The 25,303-nt window shown below is 57.5% G+C and overlaps 10 protein-coding genes across 10 annotated transcripts; 4 read left to right on the forward strand and 6 right to left on the reverse strand.

The window, feature by feature from the left end:
• Positions 1-1,965: 1,965 nt before the first annotated feature.
• Positions 1,966-5,722, reverse strand: B0I36DRAFT_335573 (uncharacterized protein). The gene is made up of 2 exons (XM_046155495.1): positions 5,407-5,722; positions 1,966-5,306 (listed from the first exon to the last, which is right to left on the reverse strand). The coding sequence occupies exons 1-2, from the start codon at positions 5,460-5,462 to the stop codon at positions 2,234-2,236; spliced, it is 3,129 nt and encodes a 1,042-aa protein (XP_046006513.1). The 5' UTR covers positions 5,463-5,722; the 3' UTR covers positions 1,966-2,233.
• A 565-nt stretch (positions 5,723-6,287) lies between these two features.
• On the reverse strand, positions 6,288-7,184 carry B0I36DRAFT_335574 (uncharacterized protein). The gene is made up of 2 exons (XM_046155496.1): positions 6,926-7,184; positions 6,288-6,849 (listed from the first exon to the last, which is right to left on the reverse strand). Exons 1-2 carry the CDS (start codon positions 6,975-6,977, stop codon positions 6,524-6,526), a joined length of 378 nt encoding a protein of 125 aa, XP_046006514.1. The 5' UTR covers positions 6,978-7,184; the 3' UTR covers positions 6,288-6,523.
• Positions 7,185-7,906: 722 nt separating this feature from the next.
• Positions 7,907-9,741, forward strand: B0I36DRAFT_335577 (integral membrane protein sed5). Its single transcript, XM_046155497.1, has 5 exons — positions 7,907-8,596; positions 8,674-8,762; positions 8,837-9,230; positions 9,290-9,428; positions 9,495-9,741. The coding sequence occupies exons 1-5, from the start codon at positions 8,287-8,289 to the stop codon at positions 9,517-9,519; spliced, it is 957 nt and encodes a 318-aa protein (XP_046006515.1). The 5' UTR covers positions 7,907-8,286; the 3' UTR covers positions 9,520-9,741.
• An 899-nt stretch (positions 9,742-10,640) lies between these two features.
• B0I36DRAFT_335580 (Aldo/keto reductase-like protein) lies at positions 10,641-12,516 on the forward strand. Its single transcript, XM_046155498.1, has 3 exons — positions 10,641-10,997; positions 11,202-11,879; positions 12,022-12,516. Exons 1-3 carry the CDS (start codon positions 10,940-10,942, stop codon positions 12,237-12,239), a joined length of 954 nt encoding a protein of 317 aa, XP_046006516.1. The 5' UTR covers positions 10,641-10,939; the 3' UTR covers positions 12,240-12,516.
• B0I36DRAFT_388498 (sorbitol dehydrogenase) lies at positions 12,517-14,480 on the reverse strand. The gene is made up of 4 exons (XM_046161249.1): positions 14,335-14,480; positions 14,089-14,178; positions 13,181-13,984; positions 12,517-13,068 (listed from the first exon to the last, which is right to left on the reverse strand). The coding sequence occupies exons 2-4, from the start codon at positions 14,137-14,139 to the stop codon at positions 12,727-12,729; spliced, it is 1,197 nt and encodes a 398-aa protein (XP_046006517.1). The 5' UTR covers positions 14,140-14,178; positions 14,335-14,480; the 3' UTR covers positions 12,517-12,726.
• Positions 14,481-16,244: 1,764 nt separating this feature from the next.
• On the forward strand, positions 16,245-17,409 carry B0I36DRAFT_395004 (uncharacterized protein; the record flags this gene model as incomplete). Its single annotated transcript, XM_046161514.1, has 2 exons — positions 16,245-16,640; positions 16,887-17,409. The coding sequence occupies 2 exons, from the start codon at positions 16,245-16,247 to the stop codon at positions 17,271-17,273; spliced, it is 783 nt and encodes a 260-aa protein (XP_046006518.1). The 3' UTR covers positions 17,274-17,409.
• Positions 17,410-18,067: 658 nt separating this feature from the next.
• Positions 18,068-19,365, forward strand: B0I36DRAFT_335583 (uncharacterized protein). Its single transcript, XM_046155499.1, has 2 exons — positions 18,068-18,433; positions 18,615-19,365. The coding sequence occupies exons 1-2, from the start codon at positions 18,308-18,310 to the stop codon at positions 19,272-19,274; spliced, it is 786 nt and encodes a 261-aa protein (XP_046006519.1). The 5' UTR covers positions 18,068-18,307; the 3' UTR covers positions 19,275-19,365.
• Positions 19,366-19,685: 320 nt separating this feature from the next.
• B0I36DRAFT_253784 (Alpha/Beta hydrolase protein) lies at positions 19,686-21,464 on the reverse strand (the record flags this gene model as incomplete). Its single annotated transcript, XM_046150779.1, has 4 exons — positions 19,686-19,859; positions 19,989-20,320; positions 20,396-20,609; positions 20,820-21,464. 4 exons carry the CDS (start codon positions 21,462-21,464, stop codon positions 19,686-19,688), a joined length of 1,365 nt encoding a protein of 454 aa, XP_046006520.1.
• A 2,018-nt stretch (positions 21,465-23,482) lies between these two features.
• On the reverse strand, positions 23,483-24,131 carry B0I36DRAFT_253983 (acetyltransferase; the record flags this gene model as incomplete). Its single annotated transcript, XM_046150793.1, has 2 exons — positions 23,483-23,738; positions 23,851-24,131. 2 exons carry the CDS (start codon positions 24,129-24,131, stop codon positions 23,483-23,485), a joined length of 537 nt encoding a protein of 178 aa, XP_046006521.1.
• A 489-nt stretch (positions 24,132-24,620) lies between these two features.
• B0I36DRAFT_335590 (uncharacterized protein) lies at positions 24,621-25,081 on the reverse strand. Its single transcript, XM_046155500.1, has one exon. The coding sequence runs from the start codon at positions 24,978-24,980 to the stop codon at positions 24,639-24,641; it is 342 nt and encodes a 113-aa protein (XP_046006522.1). The 5' UTR covers positions 24,981-25,081; the 3' UTR covers positions 24,621-24,638.
• Between the last annotated feature and the right edge of the window lie 222 nt (positions 25,082-25,303).

The raw sequence follows: 25,303 nt of genomic DNA on the forward strand, positions 1-25,303 counted from the left end.
CTCAGCGTAGGCTCGTTGGTGCTGATGATGCTCGCGATCGAGTGCTGTATCTGTCGCCAGTGGAATGGACTCGATTCGGGGGGGCTAGAACATTATGCGACAAGATGCGACTGGCCAACTGCCTCGAGGCGATGGTTGCGACGAGTCGCTTTGCGCGGCGAGCTCTGACTAGTTGTCTGCTCTGCTTGAGCTCCTTGGAGCTGCAACAAGATGAGATGGTGATGCGCAAGAAAGTGAAGCAGGTCGAATGATTGAGCCTGGGCGCAAGCCGAAAGGAGCTTCTCGCCAGAAATAAAATTGACGAGGTGAGAGGCTGACAGGAGGGGACGTTGGTCCTGGTCAGAAAAGATGTCTCAAGGGGAAAGCGGGAGCTACTGGATAGCTCTAGCTGGGGGTCTGAGGCTGAGCACGCCTAAGGCAGGAGGGGACCCGCAAAGCTTGGCGGCAAGACGACCACGACCACGACGAGGTCTGGTGGACGGGGTGAGAGCTAAGCACGCAAGGTTTTTCTCTCGTAGGCAGTATAGTACAGGTCTCCTGGAGGGAAGGGAAAGAGGTGAAGGCCAATGCGAAAAGCGAGCGAGACGAGATGCAGAGTCAGCGAAGGCTGAGGCCCGTGAGATTGGACGTGCAGCTGAGGGGGCCGCCAGCGCGCACTCTTTAGCAGGCGAGCCGACTGACGATGCGGATGCTCTCCCTCCACTTTCGGGGAGCTGCCTTGCTCCACAGGAGCTGCAATACCTGCCACCTTGCTGACTTAGCGTGCACGACCAACCTGGCCGGGCTGGGACGACCCTGAGCGACGATAGACAGCGCTCGTGCACACAGCGACCAGGGACGGCGGAGGGGGGCTGAGCCTGCGGCTGGGTGCAGGCCAGGGCCGTTGTTGGCCCTGTGGGGACCAAACAACATCTGTCATCTCGGTCTCCTGTTCGTGGCCGCTTCCCGTCGAGCGACGATCAGAGACGATCGTCTGTTCACTTTTCAGAGGCGACAGGGTCCAGGAAGCATTCTTCTGCTGTCCCTTTAGTTCTCCTGTACCTTCGCATAGAACCTACAGCCATCTCTTTCGCACCGTTTCTCCGTGTCTGCATTGGCGTGCAAAGTCCAATTGTTCGGCTGTCAAAGGGCTCAAAGCAGCACGCACTGACATGAGCTCAGGTGCAATCCCATTGGCGCCCACGTCCGATGGGAGAAGAAACATGAGCACCGTGCATCCCTCGGAGGGACATTAAACCCCCCATCCTAACGACCGACCGTTCCCACGCCACTGGGCATTGGCTTCGTTGTCTGGGGGGCCGGGGGACCCGCCATGTCAGAAAAGAAATTAATAATAGCTGGCCCCCTGCCCTTTCCTTCTCAGAGGCATGCGCAGCATCTCGTCTCCCGCAATCCACTCCAGCCCAGTCAGGCCAGAGCAACTTCGCCTTTTCACCCAGTTGGTTGTTTGGTTTTGCAGGCATGAGTGACTGCCTGCAGGCGATGTGGATGCCTTGGCTCCTGCAAGTGGAAGGTGGAGGGGGCCACAACCGTCACGCAGTAGCCATCACGCAGTACATCCGTAGTTCGGTAGGAATTACGGTAGTGGGGGCAGGCTCAGTACAGCCTGGGATCCCCTGGTCGTCGTTTAGGGCTGCCCAGCCTGCCGCCCACTCGTGCAGCCAGCAACCCACGCTAACAGCAAAACAAGCGTCATTCGCGGCCAGAAATAGAAACACTGGGGGCGGGTTTCCCTGGGGGGTTTCTTCGCCATCAACGATCCGAATCCACTTCCATTGCGTCCCTGCCACGGCGGCCGCTGCTGCCCTGGTTGCTTCCATTCTTGGATCATGTCAATTTCGCCTCGCTTGTCTGTGCCGTCCTTGTCTGTTTCTTCCTGTGTGTGAATAAACAGTCGTTGAGGCACAGCCCTGCAATGCCGAGGCGGATCGGCTACATCATCCTGGTCTGCACGGTGGTTGGACGACATTGATGTGCAAAGCACACGGGCTGGCGGCGAATGCATGACTTAGGTACTGTACATATCTTGAAGGGTAGATCGTGTGAAGCTGCGGAATGTACACTGAGCACGATAATGGATAAATATGTTACCAAGCGAAGAAATTCAAGCCCCCGTCTGTCCAAGCACGACGTGAATGGAGCCCGAACCAAGCGACCTGTAAATACACGACCGTGCTTGCACTACGGTCCTGTAGCAAGCCTGCACCAAGTACCGAGGTTGCTACTCCATGTCCTAGTTGAACCCCCTCTCGCGTAGCTTCGTCTTGCTCTTGTTGAAGAACTTCATGCCTGTCTTCACACCCTTGTTGCCTAGAACACCCGCCGCTTGGAGCAGTTCCTTGCCCTTGGTGCCAACTTGTCCGCCAGTATTGAAGCCGCTGGAGCCGAATTGGGCTTGTTGCCCCTGAGACATATTAGGAGACTGGCCAGCGACGTTGCCTGTGTTTGTCCGTCCCGGAGGCGGCATGCTGAGGTTCGGGTTGCTTGCGTTCAAGTACTGCTGGTAGTATGGTTGTTGTGAAGCCGGAGCGGTCGTAGGCGAAGCCAGATCGTTGCCTCCACGTGGTCCATCTGTGTTGGTGCCATCGCCTTGAGCGTGCATGTGTCGCAGCCAGTCACCAAGACCAGTGTCCATGTTGAAGAACTGCACGCGCGTCTCGTCGAATTTTTGGATTCGGTGTTGCGGCAAGCCGATGCTGAGAATCTCGCGGAATGGCATGATCTTTCCTGATGTGTTGCCAGCTGGAGCAGGAGCATCAGCCGTCTCTGGAAGCACCTCCGCCTTGTCTGATGCCAATATCTGATCTGATACAACTTCTGGTGCTGTAGAGTCGTCGGCGGTCGAGTCTGGTAACACCAACACTTTGTCCTCTATCGGCCCAGGCGTAGCTCCTCTTGGCGTTTCGCTCTTGCCAGCTGACAAGGGCGAGGGCTGATCAATCATGTTCACATCCCCGTCGTTATTGGCACCAATGCTCATTTGTGAGACCTGGTGTGTGATCGTCTGACTTGGTGCATGCAGTTGCGTATTTGTCGACTCCGGGCCGCTCGTTGTCTCGCGTGGCGGTGGTCCGTTGGATGTCTCGGTCCGATCAGCCGCCTGATATTCTGGTCGTGAAGGCTGCCTATCACTCATAGACCCGAACGAGACAGCGGTGGACGTCGGAGCTTCAACAGGGCTCAACGTGACGTGTTCCGGGCCTGCGTCGAACGAGAACCGCCGTTCCCGGTGCTCTGTGCTAACTTGTGGATTGAGTCCCTGCTTATTTGGGCTCAGAGGACGAATCTCCGGCAGGTTTGCATTGGCCTGGGTAGCAGCAGATGGTGCTGGGCCTTGTTGGGGTTCTGCGTCTGACTTCAGGTACCGACTTGTCTCTTGCAAGGCCTTATCCTCCTGAAACCCGTAGTAGTCGTCGTAAATGCCTGACAATGATCTGCTTTCGTGCGGCATGTCAGGCGCATTCGGCGACGAGGGAGTCGGCGGGCCGAGACGCGCTTCGTGGGTTGGGGAGTCGACAGCTGGACTGAGCGACTTGATGATCTCCTCTCTGAGCACGTCGCTCTCCTTAAGTGGCGATGCTGTTGTGACGGAGCTTAGTGTAGACTTCCTTGGTGCGCCCAGTGGAGGAGCGAAGGTAGGAGGTAGATTTTCTTGCCGAGAGTATACCGGCGTCTCTGAGCTCGATTGTGGATGTGACATGACTTGAGGGGAGTCTTGGTAAACAGACGAGGACGGCGCAATATTGCTGGTGGCCGATTCTGCGCCTGGGCCTTCGCGGATACTGTCGGTCGTGCCTTTGAGCGGATCTTGGGTTTTGAGTGGTGGCAGAGAATGAGGTGTCGGGTGTTGCTCTAGCTTGGTGGGAGGGCCGTTGCTGGGTGGCTCCCATTTCTCCCCGGAATCACTGGCGGCGGCAGCATCGGCACCAGGAGCCGTTGCCATGACGTTGGCAGGAGCATCATTTCTCTCGGCCGCCGAGCTCGCGACACCTCTCGACGTCGCAGGCGCAGGCAGCCTCATATCGGTAACAGGCAGAGACTCTGCTGGTGTCTCCAATGGCGTTGGTGTCTCGGAAACCCACCCACCAGGTAGCGATGGCCGCGCAAGATGCCCATGGGCAGTCTTCTTTGCAGCCGCCGTACCCAGCCCAGCATCAGCCGCACTGTCTGCACCACTCGTTTGTGTCGTCTTCGCACCTGCGGCGATGGGTTCCCGTGGTTGCCGCTCGTCTGACTCTGCAATCGGCGCAATATTTGTCTGCTTCGGGGGCGAGAGATCCTTGATACTTGACGAGAAGAAGTCGTCTCCGAACATGGACATTCTTGACACTTCGGGCAATAACGGGCTGGTTGACTCGGGCCCTTTGGCCTGCAGCGATGGTCCTGTGTCGAAGGTAGACGTCTTGATGGGAGAAATGTCAGCTGATTGGTCTCTTTCCGCGACTGTGGGAAGCGCCGTTCTATCGCCGTGCAGAGTGTAGTCTGCAGGCTCGTCACGATCCAGGCTAGCCTTGCGTCGTTGCTCGCCGGAGGTGCGGCTCGCTTCGGGCGAAGTGGCGCCGTTTCCTCTTCCAGTGATGCCATCCAGACTCGGGCGGTTCGATTCCATGGACAAACGCTCCCGTTCTTTCTCTTGGCTCATGCGCTTGTAGATGTCGGAGGGTCTTACAAATCTTGGCTTGTTGGCTGCGGGTGGCGCAGGGCTCTCCTGCGTGGGCAGGCCCTCGTGTTGCCGAGTGCTGGTCCCGTATCCAGGCTGGAATCCATTTTGCGGGTCGTAAGGTCCTTGAGGTACACCTCCCGCGCCACTCATACTGCTCTTGCGAGGCGGGAATGTAGCATTCATCATCGACGGATCCTGTTGAGGCTCTGCGGCATAACTTGGTGCGGCCGGGGGAGAGAAGGGCTGCGCGCCTGGTGGTGTGCTCATGGTATATGTTGGCTGCTCGTGGGGTAGCGACGCGGGCAGCTGATGCTGCGAGCTAGGCGCAGCAAAGTTCGCGCCATTATGCGGGTTGCTTAGATTCGTGCCTGGTTCTCCAAAGCTACGGCGGCCGTACAAATCTGTCGCATCGGTAGATCGGGCTTGTAATGGCTGCGAGACCGCGCGAAGAGTTGATGGCAGACCACCAGTGGGAGCCTTCTGCAGTGGCGCAGGCATGGGCTCTTCTGGTTCATCCTCGTCGTCATAATCGTCACCCCCCCAGTCGTCTCCGTCGTAATTCTGCACGCGAGCCTCGACCCATTTTCTCGTCTTCGTCCGGTTTACATTTGCCTTGTATGCATTCGGGTTGCTCGTCGGGGACCTAAGAGAGGGGAAAGTCAAAGGTGTTGGCCAGAATCCGGTAGAAGTTGCGGGCGGAAAAGCAGGCAAAGGAGACACAAGAAGTGTGGGCTGCAACTTACGATGCAGAGAAGGGGCTGCTTGTCCTCACGACGTTGTTATACGAACCGCCGTCCATGGCGATTGCCGAGGTCTGTTTCGCGCAGGACACGAGCGCAGTGCTTGGAACTGTCGGGCAGTGATGTGGACGTCACCTTCGGGCTGTCCGGTTTACTCTAAGCGATATAACAAGCTTGAAAGAGCAGCGGCCAAGCGACAGGCTATCAAAATTAGTTCGAGCGACGCTTGAGGGCCCTCGGGCGGAGAGGGCAGTTGGTGATGGGCTCTCCTTGACAACGTGGTGGCAGTGGTGCAGGGTTTGGGCGGCGGCCAGGCTGCAGACAGGACTCTCTCTGGGCTGCGCTCCAAAGGGCCAGCATGGGAGGAGTCTGGGATGTGTTCGCGCGAAGGGCGGGTGGAGTGGCGGCGGGTATGACGACGTGCCACTGCAAGCCGGGGCCGCCAGCCCAGACATTCAATCAAAGAACCTGCATTCGTGCCCTCGCTAGCGCCAGCCAGGGTGTCCCTTTCTTTGCTTTGTCGTGCCCTCGGGACCCCTGGCCGCGAACCAGTGTCAAGGCCAGCCACGGCCTCTGGCAGAGAGCTCACGACACACGATGTCACGACAAAGACCCTTCACGGAGCAATGGCCCACCAGCACCCCGGCACTCCCAGTTTGAGATCTAGTCATGTCAACCATTCCAGATGTCCCGCGGTCGCCGTTGGTACCGCAGAGGCCGCTCACCTCGGACGAGAACCCCCTCTGGACGTACCAAGGTGGTTCAAATCCCCACAGGCCTATGGCAGTGCCCGTGCTGCGCATTCCCCAGACTAGACGCGTCATACAGCCAGGCTGAGGCGGGACAGCATCCGATGCAGTTTGTGTGCATTCCCCCAGCTTAACGCCTGTGCTTCACGCCCAATGTGCGTACACTATGTCTCAACCTCATCCTCACGGATCGTGCCAAATCAATCTGCTGGGGGCGCACTCCGTTGCGTAACGTTGCAGCGTGTACGGCATCAACTCCCAAATAATTACACCCCGTGCTTTATCTCCTGCGCCGCAAAATATTCGATTATGCAATCACCGCGCGTAGAGCACACTTGCTCTACCAAAGAGTCGCCCTACATACCGATACACTACAATACCCGCTCCGGTTCCCGCTCCTCTTTCTCAGCGCGGTTCACCTTGGAGCTGAGCACCGCCGAAGCCCTTCCGTGCCCGCGACTCTCCTTGTGCGGGTTCTTGCCGCCGTAGCTGTTCGAGCCGAATGTCTTGGCCGTCGTCGAGTCGGGCAGGACATCTCCAGTACCGGTAATGCCGTCTCCGAGGCCATTCGAAGCTACCGTGTAGTTGTCGGCCGCAGCCTCGAGACTGGCAGCTCCGAGGCCGCCTGTAGTGTCTTTGAGTTGGCTCGCGCTGGGCTTGGACGGGACAATGTTGGGCTTGGCGGCATCTTCGGGGACTATTGTTGTCAAGGAAGCATTAGGCATTGCTCCCGTCAAAGTGGCCTACTGCCTCTGGGATTGTTCTTCTCTTACCCTTGGTGCCGTCCTTGGCCATCGCAAACAAGTCGCCGCCTTGGTCAGACATGATGTGTACTGTAATTGCGGAACGTGGTTGATATGGCTGATGTTTGCAATAAAGCTAGGTGTGAGTCTTGTGAATGAAGCAGTTTACAGCAGAGCGCAACCTGTCAGCTCAGCATTCACGCATTATATACCTCAGGCATCGAGATGAGCAATCGCTACAGGCCATAACAGCAGAGTTGGGCTTGTCACTTGTGATGGCTCATGATGTCAACACGCAATTGTAGCTTCATCACTACGTCAATACTCCTGCGGGGCACCAGAGGTTGTGAGGAACGTGGAGGGCACCTTCAGCACCTACGAAGCAGCCATAAGCGCCCGGGCGGCATGGAAGCACATGCACCTTTAGTATTTGGTATGGGGCCAGATAAGTCAAGGTGATGAACTGGTTGCACATAAGGGAACCCGTTGTGCGCTGCTGGTATATCACTCGATTTTTGGTTGGCGGGGCTCATCCAAAATGCCATGCAGTCGATCAAAAAGTAAGAGGCGACATCCACAGGTTTCTACATCAACTCAACGACCCAACGTCGTCGTTGCATCCGTACATCGGAGCGTCTACCGAATACCTGCTCAGTACGCTGAGCCAACGTGGGGTGTCCGCAGAGTTTCCTGTACGCCGGATGGATCATGATGGCTTCGAGGTGGCTTCCAGAAGTAGGCTGTGGGTCTGGACCACGGCCATTGTGTCCGACCAACAGTCCCGTAGGCGGCTGGCCGTTTCTAACTTTGGCTTGCCGCCTCGAGGCTGCTGGGATCCTCTCATGCAGGAGAGTGGTGGCTGTCTGCGCGTGCCTGGCTGCGGCCCCAATGCCCCCACCGCGGTCTGGATCCTGACACGCAGCCCAATCCCAGGCGTACAGTACATGGCACAGTGTGTAATATCCTCGTGCATCGAGCCAGGTTTCACCTGCCAACGTCCAGAGCGTCGCCATCACGCTCCTTGACAGATCCCAACACTCCACAGCACCGTCATCGACGTCCTCACTTTCGCATCGCTTCTCGTCAAGAGCACGCCGGCTCCAGCGACACTGCCATAGACGCCACACAACAGAGGCGCGCACCCTCCAACACACGAACGGGAATTCCAGCTGTCCACGTCCAGACAGCACGACAAGCCCAATCGAGCTGCGCATCTTCGGTCGACAGTTAGATCACACACTCGGCGCCGCGCCTTGATCCCATCATACAGCACTGCCGCGAAACTCTTTGCGCCGTACGCGTACCTGCGCCGAGAGACGCCTGTCACGAGCAATAGTCCGGACAACCCCGCCGCGCGGGCCGAACTCACGCTCCGCCGCTTAGCCTTAACAATGGCGATGACGAACATGCAGGACCGCACGGCAGAGTTCCGCTCTGTCGTGAAACAAGCTCAGAAGCGCCAGGCTTCTGCCAAAGTCGGCTCGCGCCGAAACCTTCTGACCGACTCGCAGAAGGCTGCAGCAGATGGCGCGCAGGGTCCCCAGAGGAGGTCTGAGTTCGCGCGCAGGGCCGCTGAGATTGGTAGAGGTATCGCGGGAACTATGGGCAAGCTAGAGAAGCTGGCGCTGCTCTGCAGGAAGAAGACGTTGTTCGATGACAAGCCGATTGAGATTAATGAGTTGACTTTTATTATCAAGCAAGGTATGTTCCAGGCAGGAGAGGAGGACAGCCATTTGTGGCAGTTGTGGCAGTTGTGGCTGACAAGGTGTACTTCGAAGATCTCTCTTCGCTGAACCAGCAGATCTCTGGTCTGCAGCAACTTACGCGCCAGCAGCATCCCAAGGGAGAGGAAGGCGAGCACAACAAGGTAAGCTGATGCGAAACCTTCCAGGACCACATCTGCATGATGGTTCCGTGCAACTAATGCGCTTGCCATTCCAGAATGTAGTTCTTATGCTTCAAGGAAAGCTCAGCGATGTCGGTGCCAATTTCAAGGACGTTCTCGAGGTCCGGACGAAGAACATCCAAGCCTCGAGGTCGCGAACCGAGAACTTCATCTCTTCCGTTTCGCAGCACGTCCAGCCACCGATGCACCAGAACGCATCTCCGCTCTACGGCACACCCGCGAGAGGCACGCCTTCTCCTGGGCAGGACCTATTGTCTCTGAATCCGGTGGCCGACCAGCAGGTTCTTATGATGGAGGAGGCGCAACCGCAAAATGCATACATCCAGCAAAGAGGCGAGGCGATCGAAGCGATAGAACGCACGATTGGCGAGCTAGGATCTATCTTTGGTCAACTGGCTCAAATGGTTTCAGAGCAAAGCGAGATGATAGGTAAGATGCGCTGCTACCTGAAGAACGTTTACGTGGTCAAACAAGCTGACGCACTCCAGAACGTATCGACGCGAACACGGATGACGTTGTCGATAACGTCTCCGGGGCACAAAGGGAACTGCTCAAATACTGGTCCCGTGTCTCGAGCAACAGGTGGCTTCTTGCCAAAATGTTTGGAGTTCTGATGATCTTCTTCCTGTGAGTCACCCCCTCGATGCCGTCTGCTCTGAGTATTAAAAACGAGTACTAAACGTGCATTCTTAGTCTTTGGGTTCTCATCGCTGGTTAGATGGTGCTCACTTCTTGGGACACGGGCTCCCCATATCATAATACCCCACCTTGTATATTGCCTACTGCGTGGTCTTTTATTCTGTTCATTTTGCGAGTTCGCCGTCTCCGGTCGAGTGGCATTTGCATCTTAGAGATCTCCTTTGTAATGGTGTCCATCAACTATGGCAGACCTGGTTGTCGAGCACATAGCATTAATAGATGTTTACGAGTCACCGACAGCCCCGACAGACGAACCCCTGGTTCGTTTGAGCTTTCAAATGCTTTGCCGTGCCCATACTGCTGCCAACCACTCGAACTCACAGATGAAACGTCAGAAGGCAGCAGTCGGCGTTCAGCTTCGGGCAGGACTAACCCAGTTATTTTCGATTGCGCAAGAACCAACTTGTAGTCGTGTTGTGTAGTTGCAGACGACGCCTATTGCTCGGCACATTGCGGGCTGCCTCTGTGCTGCGAGCCTGGGTTTCGTTCAAATCGACACAACTCGAGGGACCGGAGTCTCCCCTGGTATCATGATAGCACAAGGGTGCGTAGGTGACGGATTGTGCAGACGCGGATGCCAGTGCATTTAGATGCATGATATCTTCAGGCCTGGTACAATTGTCCTGAAGAGTGCCTACAACAAGTACCTTTGGTCACAGATTAAGGCAAGGGCGCATAGGACGTGTTGGGCCTGTCCAGGGGAGGTGGCAGCGCGGGCGCTGATTCGTGGCAAATCAGGCCGGTGCCGAGGCGTTGGCTGGGGTCCTGCCAGTAGCGGCGTGCCGGACCCGACAGCCCTCCGCGCCGGAATCCCAGGCCCGCGAGCTGGCAGTTTTCCGCGATCGGCCACGCGGGGTAGCGACTTCCAAAAACACATGAGGACTGCAGTCTCATGACATGGCCGTCAAGATCACTGACGAATCAGTCTTCCCCAGAAGGGCGTGTATACTCTGATATGGCCCCCAGGCGCATGCTCTCGAGCCTGGTCACGGAACGGCGAAATGCTCCAACAGGAAAGCCTCAGGGGGGGGAGGACGTGGAACAACAGACCCGCCATCGCGGCAGGCGCCCACTTGTCGGACCAGGAAGGCCTTGACGCAATCGCACATTGTCGCCGATGCTGCCCCTCCCCCGCCCCGTCTAGCTCTGGTCCCCAAGCAACTATCGTGATCCGCTCGCCGCCCCCGCGGAGGCCCCAGGGCGTCCCAAGGGTGCCCTCGTAGGGCTCCCTCGTGCTCTATTCGCCCGTGCCGATCTGTGGTTGCAATTGCGTTTGCCCTTGTGGCCCATGTGTTCCTCACATGTCCTCACTTCCTCCCCTCTCTCGTCCCTTTCACTTTCTTTCACAACCTGCTCCTCTGTGACTTTCCCAGCCATTGAGAAGCCCCTTGCGTATACCCAGCTGTTTTCTAAATTCACAGACGCACACGACTTTCACCATGGCTCCTACCTCCTTCAAGCTCAACACTGGCGTTGACATGCCTGCTGTCGGTCTCGGTACGTGCTGCTCTTTCTTTTGCTGAACTATTGCTGCTTGCATAAGATTATCCCTGGCCGGAAGCTGCAAGATATTTGCTTCGTTGCAACGAAGCTGGGATTGGAGACGTTGTAGCATGGTCTCGACCCCCACAGACAGCCTCACAAACAGACCTGTAAACTGCTATCTTCACCAAGCTAACAATCCGCTTGTGCGCGCCATAGGCACCTGGCAGTCTGCCCCTGGCGAGGTCGCCAACGCCGTCGCAATCGCTCTCAAGGCGGGCTACCGGCTGATCGACACGGCCTACTGCTACGGAAACGAGGACGAGGTCGGCAAGGGCATCAAGGAGGCCATTGACGCGGGCGTCGTCAAGCGCGAGGACATCTTTGTCGTGACCAAGCTGTGGAACACGTACGCCACACGCGCCGAGGTCGGCCTCGACAAGTCCCTCCAGAACCTGGGCCTCGACTACGTCGACCTCTTCCTCGTCCACTGGCCCGTGGGCATGAACCCGGAGGGCAACGACGACCGGTTTCCCAAGCTGCCCAACGGCGAGCGCGACATTACCTGGGAGCACGACCACGTCGCGACCTGGAAGCAGATGGAGGGCCTCGTCAAGACGGGCAAGACCAAGGCCATCGGCGTGTCCAACTACAGCAAGGTCTACCTCGAGAAGCTCCTTGCCCAGGCCGAGATCGTGCCCGCCGTCAACCAGATCGAGAACCACCCGTCGCTGCCCCAGGACGAGGTCGTCGCCATCTGCAAGGAGAACGGCATCCACATCATGGCCTACAGCCCGCTCGGCAGCACTGGCTCGCCGCTCTTCCAGAACGAGAGCGTCAAGAAGGTCGCCGAGAAGAAGGGCGCCAGCCCGGGTACCGTGCTCCTGAGCTACCACGGTGAGTGTCTACCCTATCCTCCTTTCCCCATCTCTCGCATCGTGAATCGTTGCGGCGGTACACACGAGTGAGGGAAAAAGAAAAGAAAAGCGTACCAGTAACTAACTCATGGCCAATTCTTGCTCGGCCCCCTCGCAATCAGTCGCCAGAGGCAGCACCGTCCTGGCCAAGTCGGTCACCGAGTCGCGCATCAAGGCCAACCTCGAGATTGTCGACCTCGACGACGAGGACCTCAAGACCCTCGGCGAGGTCTCGGCCGGCGGCAAGTTCGAGCGCTTCGTGTACCCGCCCTTTGGCATCAACTTTGGCTTCCCCGACAAAACCACGGGCAAGACCATGCCCAATGGCCTCGAAGCTTGAGATTTTGTAGCGGTTTGAAGACGGGGAGGGAGGAAAGCGGTTCTGGCGGTAGATGGTTTTTTTTATACTGTGAAAAAGCATTTTCAGACATAGATCAAAAACTTGCGATTTATTGCGTTGAGGTGTGTGGTGTGCCTTTTCGCACGTGGATTCACTTTTTGTCTTCGTCTTCGTGATGAATATTGAGCGTGGAGATTGGGCTTCTTGCTCAGATCATAGACGGATTAAGCTCCAAAATGTCAGGCTGTCCATGTCAGCTTTCCCTGCGGGAAAATGCAACGCCTTCTTGTGGCTGTCCCATGCATTATTCGTGCCTCCAATACTGACTCAACGCATATCCATTTCAGACTATATATATACAATGCATCATTCGCTACGATAATACCAGCACCCCGAACTCCCCACCTCACGCCTTCCCCCAAAATGCTATACCATAGTCTCGTCTTTTCTTCAAACCGCTACACGCCTACCAGCCTTTTTTCTTTTTTTACTCGCTCATGTCAACAAATACCTTGATGACCAGGTTGCCCTGCTCGTCCTTGACCTTGCTCGCCATGTCGAACGCCTTGGGGATGTTCTCGAGGCCCTTGTACCGCTGCGTGATCAGCTTCGTGATGTCGGGGATCCGGCTCTTGCTGCTGCCTCCTTCTACCTCCGCCGACGAGGACGCTGGGGGGTTGGCCAGCAGCTCGATGATCTTGGGGTACGTGTTTGCGTAGCGGAAGACGCCGACGAGGTCGACCTCGCGCAGGGCGGCGGCCGAGAGGGGCAGCGTCTGGATGGGCGTGCCCATGCCAATCATCATTACTTTGCCGCCGGGCTGGGTGGACTATAGTTGGGGAAGGGAAGGCGCGGGTTGTTAGTTTGTGTTCACCTGTATAGAATCTCTTGGCCATGGAGAGACACGAGGACAAAAACAGGAGAAAGGGGAAAAAGCTTACGTAGATAGCAGCCTGCATGCAAGTCTCGACACCGGTGCACTCAAACGTCGCGGCGACCTCGCCGACGACCTCGCCGTCCGAGCCGGGGACCTTTGCCGTCTTGACGAGGTCGGCCACGCCGCGGGCATACTCGAGCTTGTCCTCGATGCTCTGGGGGCGGCCGAGGGGCACGGTGACGGCGACGTCGGCGAAGCCGTTCTGGACGGCGAAGTCGACGCGGTCGGTCTGGATGTCGGCAATGACGATGCGCTTGGGGTTCCACAGGACGCGGCTGGCGTAGGCGCAGCACAGGCCGACGGCCCCCGCGCCGAGGATCAGGATGGTCGCGTCCGCGGCGGTTTCCCTGGTGAGCCCCGCGCGGGAGTGGGCGTGGAAGGCGACGGAGAGGGGCTCGACGAGGGCGCCCTGCTCGAGGGAGACGGCGGGAGGCAGCTTGTGGCACCACTTTGCCGGGTGGTTGATGCGCTCCTGGAGGGTGCCCTGGGAGTGCGGGAAGGCCTTTGCCGAGGAGCGGAAGTTCATGCCGCGGCAGATGTTGTAGCGGCCGGACTGGCACAGGGCGCAGCTCTCGCAGGGCAGGCCGACCTCGAGGGCCACGCGGTCGCCGACCTGCAGGCCGCTGGCGCCGGAGCCGACGGCGGTGACGGTGCCGGCCGACTCGTGGCCGAGCGTCATGGGCTCGCGCACAAGGATGTCGCCGTTGCGGTAGTGGCCGTGGTAGTGCAGGTCCGAGCCGCACAGCCCCGTGGCCTGGACGGCGACCTGGACCTCGTCGGCGGACGGGGAGGCGAGGGAGCGGGATTCCTAGAGGTTTGGAGGATGTGAGGGTCAGCCGTGGACTCTTGGTGGCGGTGGCATGCTCTGGCAAGTTTGCCAGCCAAACGTTTGCGGATCGAGAGAACACGTACCACTCTGAGGTCCTTCGCTCCGTGGAGGACAGACGCCTTGACTTCGGCCATGGTTGATGATGATGTGTGTCTGGGTTCTGCTGGGAGACACTGGCAGTGAGTCAGTGAACAATGCTTCCGCCAACAAAGCAGAGCCGGCCCTGGGGTTTTCTCAGGGAAAAGTCTCCGTGCTGTGACGCAATCCCCAATGCCTGAGAGGAAGATCCAAGACGAGGGGACCGCAAGGGACGACTGCTGTTTACTTACATTGTGCAAGTTCCAATGGCCAACCTGGGAAACTGTGTCGACAGGTTTGTGTAGTCTTCGAATGCTCTGTGCCTTGTGTAGTAGCAATACACACAAAAACAGGAAAACAGACAGACTCGACCCTGGCAAAGAATACTCTGGCTCCGATCGGCAACCGCTGCCTCGTGACGATGGCGGCCGGGGGCAATACCAATACCATACCAATACCCGCCGCCTGTGCCCCTCCCCCACTCCCTCAGCAGAGTTGCTCCGATTTCCCCAACTTTTTCCTCTTGCGCCCCCAATTCTCGCCGGCGAAATTTGTATGGTGGGGGATCCTTTAGGTTCGGGGGGCCAGGCCGGGGTCACGACCGCCGAGACGCCCTGGCCCTGGAGGGTTCCCTGGTGTGGCTCTGCATGAGCCAATCACGGGTTGCAGTGGGCCGAAACGGGGAAGCAGGGCGGAATCGTCACGAAAAAGCAACTTCTACTAGTCCATGACTCTGTAATCCGGCTTGGGATTGTTAGGAAGCAACTGTCTGTAATCATCAGGGCCACAAGTATGACTGCCCCGGCTTCTCAAAGCCAGTGGGCTTGGTTGGGTAAGACCGACATGATTAGTCGGATGTGTGTGTCCACAAGGCCCTTAGACGAGACTGGCACAACGAGACTAGAACGGGAGTAGTGTTCTACAACTCCCAACCGCGCTTGAATCACATCTCTCACGATGGAATGCAACGTCAAGCACATGAATAAGGCTAGACCGATCCATGTAAATGACGGGGAACTTGTGTCCTTGTAGCGCTCCCAAAGATGAAGGAGTGTACTAACTCAGACGACTGAATGCGAGCATGTGCAATGCGGCACGCTTTGACTCCCATTGCTGATAGGATACACTCATAGAATCATGGCTTTACCAGTTGGTGGGCGCGATAATGGTCCTTTGATGGCTGGGTTGGTACAATGTGTCGCTGGTACACCCGAGAGAGCGGACGGAACTAGTGTCAAGCATCTCGAAAAGAAGGGCCGAAGCTCGTTGGGAATCACCTTTACCTGTCGATTGTTTGAGACTCTATGGATAGTCGTGGTCGGTATATATCGCAGGGGCGGGGACGACTATAGCTGCTTGTGGCCATTGAGCCGAGCCTTTGTGACTCCTCGCGTCGTCCAGCGAACAAGCACAGCACAGCTGTCAACACATGTGGCTGGGTCACGCATAAATCTCCTCAATGGGCTATTCGGAACTCCATACCCTGATCCACCCCCTTGTGAGCATAGTGGTTGCTGATGACAGACCGTGCTGGAAGACATCACGCTTAACATGCTGCCGTACATTGCATATGTTATTGCCAGTCTCAAAGCCGGCACCAGGCGGCTATCACGTACGATTATGTCTACGTCAGAGGGGCGCGGCTAGACTATGATGTTAGTCACACTTTAAGGCTCTGGGCAAGCTATGTACTGTCCTTTACTGGTCTGTCTTGGGCATCGTGGCAGCCGTCAATGGCGCTCACATATCTCCATTGGTCTACCGAGCTCGCTGGGTGTGCGATCTCACTTCAAGTCACTGTCACTCTCAAGGATACCCATCTGTGACCATACTCGAGCTGTGTGAGCACCTGAATTTCTGTGGCGGCCCCCATCCGCGCTCTCGACACGACCAGCTGCCCCAAGCTCCTCCTCGTCGAGGCCGTTGCCCGGGTTTCGCCCATTTCTTGTCAACCCTAGCCGAGACCAAGTCAGCGCACATGTGACGACCTGATGAAAACCCAACCTCGTCAAGGACAAACCTGTGCCCAGAATACCCCGCCAGGAGTTTTGATTGTCTCCCACATGCCCACAAACACGTTTGCATAAAGCGACACGCGCAAACCTCATCAAACCCCTTCCTCTCCACAACCTCGTCGCATGTCTTCTTTCACCTCTTCAGAATGAACCCCACGAACCAAGCAGTTCCAGACGGTCCTCCAGTCTCTTTCCTCCAAGCACTCTGTCTCTGTATCCTCGGTACCGCACGAGAGAACACGGTCGCTGCCAACAGCCCCGACAACATCGCCGCGATGGCAGCTTTCCGACGCAAACTCGGCATTGGAAAAGAGAGCGCGGGCACAAGCGCCAGCGCGCCGCCTGAGGACAACGTCGCTGCCGCTAGCTCTGACGATAACGTTGCGGACAGCACCAACGCTGACAGCCCTAGCCAAGCCAGTTCTGCACCGGCAAGACCCTTGTGTGACATTAGCGACTGGGAGTTCGTGTCCCGCGGCTCTAGCAGTGTCGCGTCTGCCGCTCGTCTCGACGAGCCCGTCCTATGTTCAAGCAGTGCAGACGTAAAGGACATTGACAACGAAGATCTCGTTGCGATCTCGTCGTCGGATGCGAAGAAGCCAAGCTTCGGCCGGCTTCAAAGCAGCATGCACATTACCGTGCAAAACGCGCGACTTCTCGTGCAGCATCCGGTGGTTCTCAATGCTTTTTTCTACTATAAAAACCACTTCCTCGTTACGAACCCCGATGCCAAGGTCCTCCCCGCCGGCACGATAATTCAAGCATATAACCGAGCACGAGTCTTGTAGGACCAGACCGTGTTCAGCAATGAGCACAAGCACGACGGAAACAACAAGAACCAGAACACGCAGTCCAGAGAGGTCATGCTTGCACGCTGGGCCGCCGACAATGTCCGCCAGGGCGTCTTTACGGGACAGGTCGCTCTGGCCTTGTTTTTTACAGCCACTGTCCAGGAGTGGTTGTACACCTCACAAGGCCAAGTGTACTTCCCCACAAAGGTTGGCATTACAGATGAGGGTCTTGTCACCGGCATCGTGGACGGACTGCTCGCATGGCTGCACAAGCGGGCGCAGTTGGAGGGCGTCTGGTCGCATCCCTCCCAGCGTGCTGGTCGATCTTCAGATGAAGTCGACTTTCATTTCAGCATTATGTACGACAGCAAGCTGTATCGCTGAAGGTATGAGAAGGCCACCTTTGAGTGAGGTGACGATCATCTCCGTGAGTTGCGAATTCTGGTAAGCGACAGGAGATGGTTGGCAACGAGCTATAGACTGACTCTAGCTCCAGCGGGCCGGCATTGGTCAAGATCTGACGCAGCAATGGCTATCTTGCATACTGGACCGCCTTGGATCATGCAGTATGCGCTTGCAGCATTGAGTAATCGTCTCGACACTTCTCAGGCAATGGTAGCAACATCGGCTTTCTGGGTTGCACGTCCCACCTCCAATCTTGAATGAGGGACGGTGACGAAATGTGAAATACAGGCGAGACTATGAGTTTTCGGGAGCATGAGGGAAGAATCAAGGAAACGCATACGGTATCACTCAATGAACCACATTTCAGACAACGTACTCCAATGCTTCTCTGAATGTTTGAATATCGCATGACACCAACCCCAACTCACTAGCACCGGCTTACTCCACAACAGCCCCGAAGCTGCGACCCTGTAGCGCCGGGAATATTCCTGACAGATGCCCCATCTAACGGGAACCTTCGCCGAAAATGACCACGGCTAGACAGCTTTTCCAGTGGTGGGTGGAGAGCAAGCCCCGGGCGGCACCCCACCTCCAGTCTTCCGCTGGTCTCTAGCCTTCAATAGCCGACAATCGTCACAGGGGCGGCAGTCGCAGGGTCCCAGACGCCGACGGGATGGGGGTGGCCCTGCTAATGTCGCGGGGCAGCCCTCCGATGGCGGCGGCCACGCGGCGGCGGCTATTGCCCTTCTGCTTCAGTGTCCTGCATTGGTTGTGGAGTTGTTGTGCTCCTCACAGGCAGGGGTTCATCTTGAATTGACGTCTTCGTAATTCCTTCTCCAGGCTTTTCTGATTTTTGACCTGATCCTGGAAATCTCACGATAGCTTCACTCGCAAGTCGAAACAGTTGCAAATATTTCGCCAGCGGTCCAGCGATTGCGGACCCGGGAACAGACCACCCAGAACACTTCAGCATACCCTACACAACCCTCCCCTTGACTTAGTCTTGTCCGAAAATGGCCACAGAGGCTCTCTTCTCGCTCAAGGGCGAGACTGCCCTCGTGACTGGCGGCACCAGAGGTATCGGCCAGGCTGTTGCCATTGCCCTCGCCGAGGCCGGGGCCGACATCATTCTCATCCAGGTTCGTCTACTGCTCGTTGCTCAAGCATCATTTACCTGGGCGGTTCGACAAATATCCGCCTGTCCCCAAAACAACCTGTCCCTTTCCCTATCCAGAAGCAAAAGAAAAGCCCAGCCTAAAAGACACATGATTAAAGAGGAGGTTAAAACGTTCCCGGCTGACACAAACTCTGCGTCCCCAGCGCAACACCTCCGCCACCGAGACGGCCGACTCGATCACCGCCCTGGGCCGCAAAGTGAGCACCTACACCGCGGACCTGTCCTCGGCGAGCGACGTGGCGGCCCTGACGCCCAAGATCCTCGCCGACGGCCACGAGGTCCGGATCCTGATCAACTGCGCGGGGATCCAGATCCGGCACCCCTGCGAGGCCTTCCCGGACGCCGACTTCGCCGCCGTCATGCAGGTCAACCTCAACACCGTCTTCACGCTGTGCCGCGACGTGGGCGCGCACATGCTCGGCCTGCCCGACAGCCCCGTGACAGGGCGAAAGGGGAGCATCATCAACTTTGCCTCCCTGCTCACCTTCCAGGGTGGGCTCAACGTCCCCGCCTACGCGGCCAGCAAGGGCGCCGTCGGCCAGCTGACAAAGTCCCTCGCCAACGGCTGGAGCGCAAAGGGCATCACCGTCAACGCCATCGCCCCGGGGTACATTGCGACCGAGATGAACACGGCCCTGCTCAACGACCCGGACCGGCTGCGGAGCATCAGCGAGCGCATCCCCGCCGGGCGGTGGGGCCTGCCCGAGGACTTCAAGGGCAGCGTCGTGTTCCTAGCGAGTAAGAGCTCCGCGTACGTTAGTGGGCATACGCTCGTCGTGGACGGTGGCTGGATGGGGAGGTAAAGATGCGGGGGAGTTATGGACCGGGGAAAAAATTAGTGTTTAAGCACCAGGAAGACTGCTGGGACTGATCTCGTTCCCATGCTTTTAAATAAAAATAGGGAAGATCGCTCAGACATGATTTGCTGATGGTGTATCTCGTATTGCGAGAAGGGGCCATACCAACCACGAAAGCGCCTCGAAATTCCAAATTGCTTCTTTTATGTTTGTGTATGTTTGTGGCTATACTATTCAGAAAGCCATGGCATATGCATTACTCACATCAAAAGTCAATGCCATGTACAGTGTTGAGACTAGTGAAACGCAGCTAAGCAAGACCGTGAGGCAGAAAGACGAGGGCACATCGATCCCCAAGATAACACCGTATCTGATCATCTCATGAGTACTCTTTTTAAATACGCACGTATGCAAGGCTCATGCCTTGTCCACCACCGACGCAACAACCTGTTCCATCCACGGATACACCGCCGAGTTGGCCAGCGGGTAGCCCATGTGCAGCGCCGCAGCAAAGAAGCGAGCCTCCTTTGGCGAGCCGTGCTCGAACAGCAGCATAGAGTCTTCGATGGGCATGAGGCCGTCTTGCATGCCCTGAAAGACATTAAAGAACAAGTTGTTAGCATGCCGTGGGGAACCATAACAAGATAAACACGAGCACAAAAGCCCTTCTCACGAAGAAAAACTGGTAAAAGAGCGACAGGGAAAAGTAGCGGTACTCACATTCACCAACAACAACCTCGCGCTCCCGCCCTGGGGGTCTAGCAGGCCGTTCGCCAGCAGCGAAAACCTGCCCTGCACCTTTTCCTTGTACTCCTCGACGCTGTCGAAGCCGTGCTTCCGCGCCATCGCGGGCGCCAGCTTGAAAGGGTACTCGTGGCCCTCGGCGTACTCGATCCACTCCCGGTCAAAGAAGTAGTGACTCCCAGCCCCCTGCGCGACGACACCGGCGAGCTGCGCGGCATGCGTGTGCGCGATGCGGATCGCGTGGTAGCCGCCTGCCGACAGGCCCCAGCACAGGACGCGTGCCATGTCAAACTTCTGCAGCACCGATGCTCCTCCGTTTCTTCGGTCCTCTGCGGCAGTGCCAGCGCCAGTGCCAGCAGCAGCAGTACGGTTATATGTGTAACTCCGCATCCAGGAGAACAGCGAGTCCCACAGCCTCTCCGAGGCCGCGGGGTCGGATGGATCAGCAGGACAGTCTGCGGTGCCCGGGATCTCGAGGACCACGCATGCCCAGCCGCGGGCAAGGAACTCGTTGCAGCGGACCGTGTTGTCGGGCCGGTAGCCATCTAGCCCGGTGAGCAGGATGACCACGGGGCATTCCTGGACGGGCTTGCCGTGCTGCTGGGCGGTCATGAATGGTGAGTTGGGCGGGCTCTTCTTGCGCTTTTGCTGCGTGGTCCGCAGGGCTCGTTGCTCTTCTTCCTCTTTGCCTTCGAGCGTCCAGAGAAGCGATGGAGAGCCAGGAGGCGATGGGGACGCCGAACTGGATCGCGCGGAGCGCGGAGTCCCAGGAGCAGCGCTGAGAGGAGCTGCCGGCGGCATGCGGACATACGCGGGGATCGACAGGCCGAGATCATTGTTTGCCGCGTAGACGTGAGGAATGTCGACCTCGACCACTGGCGACGGCTCCCACAGCTGACCCGCAGCCTTCATGTACACTTTCTTCTGCCATTCCCAGGCTCGCCACTTGTCCGGGTCCTCCTGCTGGGAGACATGCGCCGAGATGTACGGAAACCGTGCGATGCGGAGGACACACGCTGCCCGTAGGTACAGCTCGCTCGCCTTCTCTGCCTGACCCTGCTGCACGGCGGCGTCGCCCGCGGCCTCGAGCTCCTCCGTGACGGGGAAGAATGCCCGCGTGTACTCTGGCGATGTGCCGTCGTTGATGTCGTGCGCGATCAGGTGCTCAAAGACTGGGGCAAAGTCCTCGTACGCGCCGTCGTGGAAAGGGTACACGGACTTGGTGCAGGGGAACTTCCATTTCGTCTCCCAGAGAGCCTTGATGCCCTGATGGTGCGGCATGCTGGTTTTGAAGGCCTTCTCGCCCATCAGCCAGTTGCGCTGAGGTTTCTGCTCATTCTGCTGGGCGGTGGGGGGGATGGGCTCCGTCTTGATGAACGTCTTTCCATGGAAAGGAACAGGTTCCTTCGGAATAAGGGTATCGTCATAATCAGCAACTTGGTGTGGGGCCATGATGGTCTCAGAGCGAGGATTTTGGTAGAGATAAGAGGGAAATGAAAAGATAAATAGAATTTATAGAATCTGGTATTATTGGGTATCGTGTTCGTCAACTGCTCCCAGACACGGAAAGAACCACGCTCTGAAGGGGTGCGCCACACAAGCAGAGCACCGGCTATATCAGATCAAAATCGTGGCTCGATACGTCTGTCCAGTCGCTGCCACACACACTGACTGATGATGGGAAGTGAAACTGCCTGGTGTTGACGCTCCCGAGGCGGCTCAGTCCGACCTTGCCGGATCGTGTTCTTCGGACGACACGTTTGGTGCTGTACCAGTTGCTCTGCTCACGGATCCTGTCAAGCATGGATGGTCAGCAGTACACCTTTATATCAAGGTCCCATTCACCGCTCCATCCCCAGGGGATCCGGACAAAAAGGCCTCGCCCCGAACTCGCGCTTCGGACAATGCCATTGCGATGGCCAACCGCATGGCAGACAGACGGATATGCAGGGTACAAATGCAGGGCAGGGAGAAAAAGCCCCTTGGCTGGATTTTCCTCCTCGGGCCAGGAACATTGATTGTATGGCAAGGGTGCGCCACTTACTCGCGCTGTAAGAGAGCGATGTGCAGGCGGATGAACATGGCCCGCATCCTCTGGTCGTCCGTCTTCATCTTTGCGATTGCCATGTTCCACTGTCTACAAGGTCCGAAACGTGCGTCGGACCGAAGAGGGGGGGTTAGCTGTCCCACAGAATTTGAATGGCGGTTGTGGTGTCGTCCAGCCGCTATGCTCGGTCTTGGCCTTGGGTGCGTTGGGGAAGTCCGGCTGACCGGTGCCTGAGGATGCCGTATAAGTCGGAAGGGCGGGGCCGCCTCACAGCCGGCTTGTGCGGACCGATATTGAGCAGAGTTGAGCAGAGTGAATCCTGCGCCAGCAATTCAGCCCTCCTACTGGATACCTAGGTAGTCGTCCGTTGCTTGAACTAGTTGATGGTGCAGACCGAAGATGGAGGGGAGCGACTGATGCCGTGAAGGGTGGAGAGGCCACGCTCCGCGCGTGCCGGAGAGTGTGGTGGCCTTTATACACGAGCCCGTGTCAGCTTATCGTCCTGCCTGAGGTCTGTCTGTCACAAGCCTCGACGCGACCGTTGGCGGGGCGTGATCGGGGGGGTTGCATCATCCCAGCTCAGCAGTCCATGCTTGACGGTACACAGGGCCGGTAATTAGATGATGGCTCTGGACCTGAAGGAGTGTGGGGAGGGCTCTCGAGAGGTGTGCATGGTCACTAAACCCAAGAGATAAGCCAGCAGGGCGGTCCAGCCCGGAGCTTGAGCTAAACTGCCTGCGCTTCAGTCAGCCTCGACGGGCTGGCTTCGACTTGCTTTGACCAGAGCAGCGCAGCTGAACATGGGCCAGACTTTCGCTCTGGCCGAGTCGCGGAGAGCAGTAGCAAATCAGGCACAAGCAGTGCTGCTGCGGATGTCGACAAGATGACGGGACATTGTCGAGTGCTGGCGGAGGGTTTACGAGGAGGAGCTTGGGCGTGCAGTTGGCATGTGAAAGTGAAAGGTGCCGGAAATGGGCTGGCTTGGGGCCCGCTCCACTTGGTCATCATTCAATCCGAGATCGAGGCTCGACATCATCGACGAATAATCGCGCGTCCCTGATTCGTGTATCATGGTCACAACGAATGCCCCGAGCCGAGCGACAGGCAATCACCCGGTAATCGAGTTAATTACTCCGAGTGTCCATTATCAGGTCGCCATCTATTTGGCAGGTCGGGAATCAGCGCTTGACTCTCCTCCGATATATCTAAGTATGTTCAACGCCCCCTTGCGACATTGCAAAAAGGACAAGATTTCGCACGCCCGCGCACTTCCTCCATCCCCCTCCCCATCAGTCATCGCCAGCCTCGTGGCGCCTCAAAACATTAATTCTGTGCTTGTCGTCGAGCAACACAGACCCACAGCTTACTTTTTTTTTGCACGCCTTCCTCGTCATCCACAGCTCTTCCCAGCGCCCGACTCGGCTCATTTCGTCTTTGTCTGCGACTTGCTCTGCTCGCCTTCGTAGTAGTGTGCCATTTCGAGGCCGGCTCTGCGGAAGCCGCACTTGACGTAGAAGCCCTCGTTGTATTCACTGCAGTCCAAGATCGTCTTGTAGCAGCCCACCTTCTCGCCAATGTAGTCGAGAGCCTGGATGATGCGCAGCCCAAGCTTCTTGCCCTGTTGGTCACTGGCCACCGCGATGTCCTCGATGTGGCCGACGAGGCCAAGGCTGTGCACACTGTTGCAGAGACGCCCCGTGTCAGCATGTTGCCGTCGTCTCAAACCAAAATGCATGAAGATTGAAACGCAGCGCGTCATCTATCCCTGAAATGTCACGAATGGAGACTCACAACTTCCGCTCGACAAGCAGTGCACCAGTGCCGACGACGCGCGTGCCGTCGTCAATGACAAGAATGTAGTAGCCGTCCGACTTGGCCATCCACTCGTATCTCTCGGCAAACTGCTCTTTCGAGATGTCGCCGACTGTGGTCAGTACGCGGAGGCAGTCGAGGAAGCCGGCATCGTAGTCGGACAGGCGGAGAGAGCGGGCGGTGTAGCCTTCAGGGAGAGCCTGGGCCACAGTCTCGGAGATGAGGTCGGACGAGAAGAGGCCTTGTTCTTGGGCAGCCATGGTGTCTGGGGTCGTCAATTGAGTCGGTGCAGATGGAAGGATGGACTGGTGGACGGGGTCGAGTCGAGGGATAGCGGTCTGGTAAAATGTCGCGAGCTGATGGGAATGTTTTTGTGCCGATCGTGAAGCTCTGCGCCGGGCAGGCTGATGGAGGGGTCTGGAGGCGCCCCTGACTAGCGAGCTGAGCCTCGTATTTGCGGGACCTGGGCGCTAGAGATGCATGGATGGCATCCCAGCCATAGCGTACTTGAGAAGCCATGCTCCGCCTGCCTGCAACGCGTCGTGGCTCAGAATAGCAGCACGAATGCGGCGGGCGGGTCTGCATGCTGCCAGCCGACTAGGGGAGACTGCCGACACGATGCCTTCGACTGGAGCCATGCAGGGGCATCTGCAGGCACTCAAAGCAGGATGTTTGCTGGTGGATGGAGGTGCGGACGCGCGGGCATGGACATACTGACATCATACGTCTGCATCGTGCCTGGATGGCATCCCTGCCCCATCCCAATGCTAAAGCCAAGCTGCCTCGATATCTGGGCATCCTGCAAGGCCGCGCAGGCATATCTGGCTAGCAACCATGCTCAGGAACGACGAGGTTGTGTGCCTGCATACACTCTGCGAAGCGTGCCGGGCCATCCTGTAGCCAGGCACGCACAGTCCGACGTGGGGGCTTCCACCAGCCAGGGCGAGCGATACGTGTGTTGACGGAACCTGATATGTGGTAATTATGATGGTTTGACCAAGACAGGTGCATTGTGCAAGCAGAGAATCGGTCATGAGTGGCGACCGCGCAGGCATTGCCTGTTGCAAATGATGCTGTCCTCGATACTCAGCCGCGCGGGAGATTGGCATTCCTGGGCCGGCGCTATAATTATCGACGATGCTGCGAGAAGCACGCTACGAACCAGCCGCATCCAGATGTCCACGCCTGGCGGCGCCAACCCAAAAATGACATGCCGGCCATCGTGGGTGTGCCCATGAATCTTTGGGTGTTGAGCCGAGGGAAGCACGCGGGCTCACTAGTGGTGATTTTGAGATGCAGAGGTGCAAAGTTGGGGGCGCGTTGGAGCCAGGAGGCAGGCCATTTTCACATGCCAGGAGAGTGCCGCGCAGTGAGACCTATGCTGTCGATATGTGCTGCACGGCGACCAGGGTCAGCGTTGACTCACAGTTCT

Source organism: Microdochium trichocladiopsis (genome assembly GCF_020744255.1).
Source record: "Microdochium trichocladiopsis strain MPI-CAGE-CH-0230 chromosome Unknown B0I36scaffold_11, whole genome shotgun sequence".
Taxonomy (NCBI): Eukaryota; Fungi; Ascomycota; class Sordariomycetes; order Xylariales; family Microdochiaceae; genus Microdochium; species Microdochium trichocladiopsis.

Coding starts and splice junctions, on each gene's coding strand:
- B0I36DRAFT_335573 (XM_046155495.1), bottom strand. CDS start 5,462: ATGGACGGCGGTTCGTATAACAACGTCGTGAGGACAAGCAGCCCCTTC. Junction 5,307..5,406: donor AGCAGCCCCTTCTCTGCATC/GTAAGTTGCAGC, acceptor CCCCTCTCTTAG/GTCCCCGACGAGCAACCCGA.
- B0I36DRAFT_335574 (XM_046155496.1), bottom strand. CDS start 6,977: ATGTCTGACCAAGGCGGCGACTTGTTTGCGATGGCCAAGGACGGCACC. Junction 6,850..6,925: donor GGCCAAGGACGGCACCAAGG/GTAAGAGAAGAA, acceptor TGACAACAATAG/TCCCCGAAGATGCCGCCAAG.
- B0I36DRAFT_335577 (XM_046155497.1), top strand. CDS start 8,287: ATGGCGATGACGAACATGCAGGACCGCACGGCAGAGTTCCGCTCTGTC. Junction 8,597..8,673: donor GACTTTTATTATCAAGCAAG/GTATGTTCCAGG, acceptor TGTACTTCGAAG/ATCTCTCTTCGCTGAACCAG. Junction 9,231..9,289: donor AGAGCAAAGCGAGATGATAG/GTAAGATGCGCT, acceptor GACGCACTCCAG/AACGTATCGACGCGAACACG.
- B0I36DRAFT_335580 (XM_046155498.1), top strand. CDS start 10,940: ATGGCTCCTACCTCCTTCAAGCTCAACACTGGCGTTGACATGCCTGCT. Junction 10,998..11,201: donor CATGCCTGCTGTCGGTCTCG/GTACGTGCTGCT, acceptor TGCGCGCCATAG/GCACCTGGCAGTCTGCCCCT. Junction 11,880..12,021: donor CGTGCTCCTGAGCTACCACG/GTGAGTGTCTAC, acceptor CCTCGCAATCAG/TCGCCAGAGGCAGCACCGTC.
- B0I36DRAFT_388498 (XM_046161249.1), bottom strand. CDS start 14,139: ATGGCCGAAGTCAAGGCGTCTGTCCTCCACGGAGCGAAGGACCTCAGA. Junction 13,985..14,088: donor GAGCGAAGGACCTCAGAGTG/GTACGTGTTCTC, acceptor CCAAACCTCTAG/GAATCCCGCTCCCTCGCCTC. Junction 13,069..13,180: donor GCATGCAGGCTGCTATCTAC/GTAAGCTTTTTC, acceptor CCCCAACTATAG/TCCACCCAGCCCGGCGGCAA.
- B0I36DRAFT_335583 (XM_046155499.1), top strand. CDS start 18,308: ATGGCCACAGAGGCTCTCTTCTCGCTCAAGGGCGAGACTGCCCTCGTG. Junction 18,434..18,614: donor CCGACATCATTCTCATCCAG/GTTCGTCTACTG, acceptor CTGCGTCCCCAG/CGCAACACCTCCGCCACCGA.
- B0I36DRAFT_335590 (XM_046155500.1), bottom strand. CDS start 24,980: ATGCCAATCTCCCGCGCGGCTGAGTATCGAGGACAGCATCATTTGCAA.